The sequence below is a fragment of the Miscanthus floridulus genome, chromosome 17, assembly GCF_019320115.1.
Source record: "Miscanthus floridulus cultivar M001 chromosome 17, ASM1932011v1, whole genome shotgun sequence".
Classification (NCBI taxonomy): Eukaryota; Viridiplantae; Streptophyta; class Magnoliopsida; order Poales; family Poaceae; genus Miscanthus; species Miscanthus floridulus.
Genome location: NC_089596.1, coordinates 53,028,595 through 53,038,153, shown reverse-complemented (window position 1 = coordinate 53,038,153; position 9,559 = coordinate 53,028,595). Strand labels below are relative to the sequence as shown.

General features: G+C 46.1%; 1 protein-coding gene across 1 annotated transcript; it reads right to left on the bottom strand.

Moving 5' to 3' along the window:
- Positions 1–1,229: 1,229 nt before the first annotated feature.
- Positions 1,230–3,904, bottom strand: LOC136517207 (ras-related protein RGP2). Its single transcript, XM_066510737.1, has 2 exons — positions 3,583–3,904; positions 1,230–2,036 (listed from the first exon to the last, which is right to left on the bottom strand). Exons 1-2 carry the CDS (start codon positions 3,745–3,747, stop codon positions 1,548–1,550), a joined length of 654 nt encoding a protein of 217 aa, XP_066366834.1. The 5' UTR covers positions 3,748–3,904; the 3' UTR covers positions 1,230–1,547.
- Positions 3,905–9,559: the final 5,655 nt, after the last annotated feature.

The following is a 9,559-nucleotide window of genomic DNA, read 5'->3' as shown; positions in this document are numbered from 1 at the left end:
ATCCTTAGTCAAACGGCCAGACCGAGGCAACCAATAAGGTCATCGTCATGTACCTTCGCTGCCTCACGGGTGACCGTCCTCGACAGTGGCTACGCTGGCTACCATGGGTGGAATTCATCTACAGCACTGCCTTCTAGTCCGCCCTCAAGGCAACGCAATTCCAGATCGTCTACGGCCGCGCGCCTCCCTCCATTCGCTCCTATGAACCAGGCGAGACACGGGTGGCTGTGGTGGCCAAAAGCATGGTTGAACGCGACAAGCTCCTCGTGGATGCCCACGCTCGTCTAGAGCAAGCCCAGGCGGTCTACAAGCGCTTCTACGACAAGCACCACCGCGACATCCGTTATGATGCTGGGGACTGGGTCTGGCTTTGCCTTAGCCATCGAGCCCCAGCGTCCCTGCATTTGATCACCAAGGGGAAGTTCTACGGGCTGTACCGCGTTGCGGCCATCATCAACAATGTCGCCTACCGCCTCAAGCTTCCTCATGCCTGGCTGCATGATGTCTTCCAGGTCGGGCTACTCAAGAAGTTTGTGGGGACTCCACCAACTACGCCTCCAGCTCTGCCCCACCCACCACGGTGCAACGCAGCCTGTTCTAGAGCGCGCCACCCGCACTCGCCTAGCCAGAGGTGTGCTGTAGGTGCTGGTGCATTGGCAAGGCAAGCCCGCAGCATCGACCACCTTGGAGGACGTCGACAGCTTCAACGACCGTTATCCAAGCTTCTAGCTCGAGGACGAGCTTCTCATTGAGGGAGGGAGAGATGTGATGTGGGGGGCGCGAATATCAAAGGCGTCCTAGGGCTCGAGATGTGGCCAGGGTTGCAAGGGCGGTATCCAAGGAGGTACTAGTTGTAATCAGTAGCTATTAAGTATTCTGGGGAAGAGACTAGAGTAATGAGAGATTTGAATGATTAATGGCGAGAGAAACGAGGAGCTAGAGCTGGGCGCTGGACTGCTCTATATATACCCTATAATCAGCTTTTGATGAATCAAGCAAGAACAAGTTATCTCCTAATCTACCTCTTGTTCTCTTAATCTCACCACGTACACCATAGGGCGCCCTGGGGAGAAACCCAGCGCCATTACTCAACCGGGCTACAAACTCCGTAGTCGGGAACTTGCTGTCTTGGGCGCCAACGCCCTTGACACATACACTATGTATAGATACTTAACAAAAGCAACGACTCTACAAAAGCCAAAATATCTCATAGTTTCGACCGAAGGGAGTAGAACATAAGCATGATAAATTCACACTTGAATTCTGTAGTAACTTGGGACTATATGATTCTGAGTTATACTGCAGTGTCATTTAACTTTGAGAACATAAATGGTATGAATCCTAATACAGATATCTAACTATTGATTCAGAAACACTGAACAAACTGCATGTACTCCATTTTGTCCACACAATAAATAAAGAAAAGAATAGAATAGAATAAGAGTAGATATTGCCTCCACACCATTTGTGATCACTATGCTCCATATTCTACCAACAATTGTCGCCAAGGTTCTGTATAATGTGATGTTTGAAGCCCGATTACATTTTTAGGTAGAGCAGCATGCCCTCTTTGTATTTCCTGCAGTGCTGTCAATGCTGATGGTTTTGCCCTGGGAAGGCAATGTAGCAGTGGTAGTAGCTGCTGCTTTGGCGGCCAGCGCTTTCCTGTTGACAATGCCATAGACCTCCGTGATAATAGTCTGGAAGGCTTCCTCCACGTTTATAGCCTCCATAGCTGATGTCTCAAGGAAGAATAACCCCTCCTTCTCAGCCAGCACTTTACCTTCATCCTCAGAGATAGCTCTCAAGTGGGTTAGGTCAGATTTGTTACCGATCATCATGATCACAATACTGGAGTCAGCATTGTCGCGGAGTTCACGAAGCCACCTGTGAACATTGTCGAAACTCTGCCTCTTTGTGATGTCATACACAAGCAGGGCTCCCACGGCGCCACGGTAGTAGGCACTTGTAATTGCACGGTACCTTTCCTGCCCAGCTGTGTCCCAGATCTGAGCCTTTATTGTTTTGCCGTCCATCTGTGAAAGAAGATGACATAAACTTAGGCGACATAGAAGTAACTGGAGTAGTAAACCATGCTCACAAATGTTCGGGCTTGTGCATGCTCAGTATTGAGATGAGAAATTCAAGTCATCGGTTATAAATGCAGATCAACAGTAGCAGTCCTGAGCTAAAATAGCTGTCCAGTACAGTACAGAATGGCAATGACAGTGTTATCAAAGGAATTACAATGTGAAGAAACAACGGGCCATCCATTAAACAGCAGGAAAAATATTACGACGACAGATTGGTTTCACCAAACACTCTACTGACAGACAGGACGCCACATACAGACTAGAGGCAGTAGCTGGCACATCAACCTATCAATCAATCTACATCAACCAACTAAATGATATGATCCTGGGCAAAATGGCCCACAGCCTGAAAACAATCTCTATGATACGGCAAAAGTATCATAGTAACAAAAACTAGCGTGGTACATCCACACTCTATTTCAAATTATAAGACATTTTGACTTTCTAAATATATAGCTTTTGCTATGCGCTTAGATATACACTATATCTAGATATATAGTTAAAGTAATGTATCCAAAAAAATCAAAATATCTTATAATTCGAAACAGAGGGAATATGTAATGTAATGACACTGAAGTTCATTTTTCAATTTTCATTTTGGATGTCAATCCGGTTTTTAGCCCTAAACTATGAAACTGAATAACAGACACCCTACAACCGTTGAGAAAATTTTTGGTCTAATAACCAATTATGTAAGTAGCTTTCTAATTTCTAAAATAATAAAATTTAGTTTGATATCTAAAAGTTCTTAGTTAATTTATTTTAAATCAGAAAAATATGAAACTAGTTCAGCTTTTCTTCGTCGGTGTCCTATTTACAGTTATTTATATATTATTTATATTAAATAAATAGCATGCATGACAACAAGTAATAAAGCAATAGGAACTGAAATAAACGAATTCCAAATAAATTTATATATATACCATAAACAGGTGCATAACATTTTTTTAAAAAAATTATAGTAGTTTTGTATTTTTCTGATTTACAATAATAAGGATATCAAAAATATAGAAAACAGCCTATAAAACAATAGATGTCCGTTACCGGTTTCATAGTTTATGGTTGAAAATCTGACTCATATGTGTAATTTGATGGTTGAAAAATGAACTCTAACCATTAAATAATTACCAGGACAGCTAAAAAAACAGAAAATCGATAGAAGAAGCATTCGCTACGTGTGAACAGGTGATCTCCCAGTATCTCCACAGATATATGATGCTAAAACAAAAGTATCTCCACAGATATATTTTTTTTATCAGCCCCTCCACCTAGATTTGCCGCTTCCTTGCAACGTCCCAAGAAAAAGAAAACAGTCGTAAGCACGAAACGAGCAGCTTTATCGGGTGGCTACCAACCGCAATCTTGGTGACATCTTTCCAGTCGCCAAGACCGAGATCTGGCGGGTTGGGATCGAGAAGAGACCATTCACTAACGCGCGCGTGCAGAACAGCTAGAGAGAAAGAGAAGAGGGGAGCAAATGGCGGCAGACCTGCAGGGACTTGGTGGCGAACTCGACGCCGATGGTGGACTTGGAGTCGAGGGAGAAGTGGTTGCGCGTGAAGCGAGAGAGGATATTGGACTTGCCGACGCCGCTGTCCCCGATGAGCACCATCTTGAACAGGTAAGAGTACTCGTGATCCACCCGCCCGCCCATCGCTCTCCCCTGATGTCCTCCTCGTGCGGGAGAGGAGATCTCTTCTCGGCGGTGAGGAGGGCCCGATGGAGAAGGCCAAGAAAGGAAGAAGACGTGATTCGTGAATGAAGGAACAAAAGAGGGGAAAAGGTAAGGAGTGGTGGCCTGGCCTTGCGCTGGTGGGTGGGTGGTGGGAGAGCACTCGTGACTCGTCCAATTAACCAAACCCTCCCGAAGGAAATTGAGACTTTTCTCCGTTTGTCATTATAAAAGATCGTAATCCTCTGTGTGTCTCTAGAAAAATCAGCGGTTTTCAGCGTCACTATTCTAACTTTTTCGTGTCCTCCATGTCACTTCCGTTAGTTTGGGCTCTAACGCCGTTAAACTGCAGGTGTGAAAAGACGAAAATGACCTTAAGTTCAAATATGTTATTAATTTTTTTTGAGCATCTTAACGACTTCAAATGAAAAAAACTCAAAACTAGAAAGTTATAGATCTCACCGAGATCTATAATTTTTTATATAAAAATTATTTTCATTTAATTCCGCAAAAAAATAATATGATTTTTCTAAGATATATTAATCATATCCAATCATATTTTTTTTTACGGAATTAAATGAAAATAATTTTTATATGAAAATTATAGATCTCGACGAGATCTACAACTTTCTAGTTTTGAGTTTTTTCATTTGAAGTCGTTAAGATGCTAAAAAATAATAACATATTTGAACTTAAGGGCATTTTTGTTTTTTCACACCTACAGTTTGATGGCGTTAGAGCCTAAACTGACGGAAGTGGCATGGAGGACACGAAAAAGTTGGAGTAGTGGCGCTGAAGACCGCTGAATTTTTTCAGGGGCACACAGAGGATTGCGATCTTTTATAATGGCACACCGAGAAAAGTCTCAAGGAAATTCCAATCACACAGCCTTGCACACTCTTCTTCACTAGAAGGTAGGGTCGTAGGGATGACGGACAAGCCACGAGGGGGGGGGGGGCCTCGGCACGGGGACAAAAAACAGAAAAATCTCTCTTACATTTTTTTTCACGGGGACACATTTTTACTCACGCGTCGCATCTACGATGATAAATTTGGTTATTTTTAAAAAATAATAAAAACTAATACACAAATTTATATTAGGAACCCTAAAATTTTGAGATATTTATTATTTTTTAGTTTTTATATGGAACCACGTTATCTTTCCATCTATTCTCTACATTCGTGTCCTATTTTTCAGCTTGCAGTGCCCGTTTGCGAGGATTTGTGTTTTTTTTTGTCCTTTGCGTTCGCATACGCTTCTCGTGGCCATGAAGCTCCACAAGGGCACTCCATTGTCATGGATGATCTCCGTCGCCGTTGCCACATCGGTCCTACTGTCCTGCTTGCCCTTGCCGTCGTCTCGCTCTATGACTTCAACTCACTAATAGTTAACAGTACATAAGCCACCTTTTCTTCATCCTCTACACCGTCATCAACGACGTCTCCGGCCACCACCTCCATGTCTTCGAAGGCGTCTCTAGTAAAGTCCTCGTCTTTGCCATCTCCGGACACCGCCGCGGAGGCATGCGACCTTATGCGGGCCAATGTGTGCTGAATGACGAGGCGTCTAGTAACGTGCCCGTCCATCGACTACCTCTTCTAGAACTGCATGAAAACGCTCATGGATTTAATTACATGTGATGCGGATGGTAATTGGAGTCCACGTCGTAGTCGGTCGAGAGACGAAGTTTTCTGAGGGCCAAAATCGATCTCTTATATAGGCTAGTACGTACGTGAAATGAAACCGCATTATATATCAGCATGCACCTTGCAACATATGCATGTGGGCACGTTGCAACCGGCGGCCGCTATGCAAGTGCTGGTGCTACTTACGCGTGATCTCCCATAGGATTCGTAGTTGACGCGGACTCTGCCGTAGCGGGGCTAGGTGTGAATAAGTGTGATCCGTGTCTCTGATCAACTTCTCCTCGTCTTCGCCGTCTCCGGCCACCGCCACGAAGGCCTACGACCTTATGCGAGCCAATGTGTGCCGAACGATGAAGCAACAGTAATATGCCCGTTCATCAACTACATCCTCCAGAACTACGTGAAAACGCTCGTGGATTAGATCTTTCAATGAGTTGTCACCATTTATATTTATAATAGGGTGGCTCACTCTCGGGTACAAGGAATAAAATAAAATTCGTGGGCTAGATGAGCGACATCATTTTTTTTCTATAATTATATTCGGACTTGATCAAACTCAAGGATATCACGTACGTGTGTACCTTGCTTCACGTATCACGCCGGCCAATTGTTTTGCAAGTGGACTCTAGTCCAACAACTTTTTAACGGTTCGGATCCTTTTCGTTTAGATCTGGTTTCTGCCGTGGCAATCGTTTTTTTAATGGAGTCGAGATTTGGTTCTGCTATGCCAAGCGGTGGACGATTTCCTTGAGGGTGTCCAACAAGGTGGGCAGCGGGAGCGAGGCGATTAGAGGCCGCATGACAATGACATTAATTATTTTTTAGGTGTAGAACAAGATTTTTTTTAATGAAAACAGGATCGGATTCGGGACCGGCTCTACAATTTTAAGGGCATGTTTAGACAATTCCACAACTCAAAAACTGGATCTGGATCTAGGATTCATCTAGATGCACCGTGAAGTTGGTGGAGCCAGAGGTGTTTGGTATAGCTCCAGCTCTCTCTTTATCACATTGACAACCTAGGTCCACACGTTAGCAGAAAAAAGTCACGGTCTTTCTTCCTCCCAGCAAGCACCGGCGCAAGGAAAAAACACCGCGGAGAGTGGTGGGAGGGCGCGGCACGCCGGGGCTAGGGCGCGACCTCACCGGGGCCGGCGAGCGCGGCACGTCGGGGCTGGTGTGGGGGTCGTTGCCGCAATCACCATCCCCCAGGAGTGTGCCATCTGCACCTCCTCTTTAGGATCTTTGTAACGATTGAGTGTGTCGGATGATTTAGCTCCGGCAATGCCTAACAACGCGTTCACATAGATGGAATCAGATGGTAGCACACGAGACACAAGGATTTATACTTGTTCGGGGCGCGGTGGCACGCTAAACCCTACTTCAGTGGATGCTGCTGCTCTTCTTATATTCGTATGCTCGGTTACAGGGGCTGTTGCTCCTTGCTATGAGGTAGATTGGAATGAGGCGATGGTGTCGTGGTGGACGATGTCGGTCGAGGGATCCTTACCCCCCTTTATATAGGCAGAGGGGGAGGGTTACATCGAGGGCGATCAGTGGTACATATTGGATTCCTAGTTTGTTACAACAGATCAATCCTATCCTACCATAGCTATGATGGCAGCAGATACTCTTGATACGTCATGATCTCTAAGTTGATGGTTGCGCCTAGTCCTCGTGGGCTTCATCCTCGGACGTCCTTTACTTGATAGGCCAGATACATGGTCGGTGAGGGTACCTCGGGCCCATATATCTGACAGTAGCCCCCGTAGGATTTGATGATGGGCTCGTGGAGCTGTGCAATCCTTCGAGTGCCGTAGGTCCTGTAGCCTTTCGGGTACCATAGGTCTGGATGGGTACCAAGATGTTTGAAATATAATCAGAGGGTCCCAAGTATCGGGACGACTATGTGTGTTGTGCTTGTTGGCAGTAATGCCTTCCCGAGTTTTGAGAATTGTTTGGGTGGAAGTCTTCCTCCCATTTGAACGCATCATTTGCGCGTCATTGAATCCTATAAAGAATACGGATAGTGGTGCCTGGGAACTCAAACCGTTTTGTTTCCCACACTTTTACTCCGTAGAACCCTCTCGATGACTGGGTCTGCCTTCAATGCCAACCACCATCTCCCCCACTACCGTCCTCAGGATGCTTATTTAAGTCAAGGGTAGGGAGGCCAGTGAGTCTCACCCCCTCCTTTCTTCGCCAAATCCCTTAGCCTCGGACTGAGTGAGAGAGTGGCGATTCTGCTCGTATGCCATGGTTCACGGCGCCTCTTGGTGGTCGCACCGTCACTAGGAAAAGGCTTTCAAGATTGGGTTCTACAGTGACTTGGCAATGGCCGTTCTCCTTGGGTGTTAGAGGAAGTTCTATGAACATGGGGAGGAACAATACCATTGGTGGCCCGGGCCATCGAGGTCATCGGTGGTCAGCGCGAGAGAGATCTCCAGGTTAGAATATCTGTAGGAAATCCTAGAGGGCAAAGGGCGTTCTGTTGTTGTCGGGAAACCTTTTGCCCTATAGATCTGGACCTGGGAGCTCTCGTGTATTGATTTGGAGGCTTGAAGCCACCGAATCGACGTTGTTCGCTCCTCCCCAATGTCGCAGAAGATGGCGCAAGCCAACCTCCTCATAGGGCTCCTCCTCTTGGATGTTAGAGGAAGCTACGCGAGCTAGGACTCCCCGAGGTGTCTTCCAGGCATCGTCCCTGCTCATGAAGATTCGAAGGCGACATGAAGGTCGCCATGCGCCTTCATCCAACTTCTACACTTCATGAGATGTCCATTGCTGGGTGCAAAGTCGATCCTGCACTCACAAGGCTATCATAACTGTAGCAGTTTCTGATAGATTTCAGTTATTGTATACCTTGTAATGTAAAGTGTAATAGAGTTTAATCGAAAAAGGATGACTTTCGTTGATTCCGAACACTGCTACCTATGTCCTGATTAAATTAGGTGTTTTTCGTTAAGTCAAACCGACCTTGCATTTTTTGGGCCCCCTTCCTGACCCGCTGGGTAGTTAGTGTAACTACGGGTTTTGCAGGTGATCTGAACTAAAATTTTACTCTGACCAAGTGCAGTCATTCGTGGCTCCAGAAGCCAGTGATCCTGAATGCTTAAGGATCACTTGGGTGAATAGCGAACACATAAACCTCTGGGCTGTAGCGTTGCTATTCTTTCGAGTTAATACCGGGTAGAATAGGTGAACGTTCACTATCACTGAAAGGAAGTGGTAGGACAAAGCCAGACCAGCCGAGGCACATCATAAAATTCTTCTTCCAGATTCCAGAAGCTCGTACATTGGTTACAGCCAAGGGCCAACTAGTTTTTCGGTTTCCCACGAAGGGGTACACAACCGCTGAAAATAAGGTACTTTGAGCCCGTTCGGACATTCGAGAGATTTACATAGTACTCGAGGGATATCCATCGCGCTCAAATACCAGAGGTTTTAGGATCAGCTGGCAACCCTCCCAAACATCCCCCTCACCCTGAGATGGCAGGGTTCAGCTTTCATGGTTCTGGGCTAGAACCACCGACTGTGCCTGCCGCATTTTTGGGTTATGCCAGGCTTTGGTGGGGCCCAAATGTTGGTCCACCCGGTATCACCAGCAATTTTGGGCCTTGGGCCCAGGGTCCATAAGGGTTTTGACTAGTTTTTTGCCGCCCTTATAAGTAGCCGAGGGTGAAGATGATCCATCCCTTTACCACTGCCGACAAAAGCAGTAGTGCTCACTCATCTGCTTACCTTGACCTAGCAAACGTCGTCACATCTAGATCCCTCTCTCGATAGTTGTAGTAATGGCGCCGAGAAAGACCCTGGCCAAGAAAATCAAAACCATTAGTTCAGTAGAAGAAGATATGAGCTCGAAGAGCAAAGGGGGATGGAGTCCCGTCCCTAGTTCTTCGTGGGAGATGTCGACGGCGAGGGAGGAGGACATCAAAAGCCTTATGGTTGGGGGATTTCTGGCGCCAAAAGAGCTTTTGGGTTACCGGTGTGCTCTTGGCCAGGACGTCCCTACCCCTGACTCTAGTGAGATCGTAGTCTTCGTCGACTTTTTTCATTGTGGATTCAGGGTGCCAATCCACTAGTTTGTCTAAAATCTCCTCTGATACCATGACATGTAGGTACATCACCTGACCCCGAATGGGAT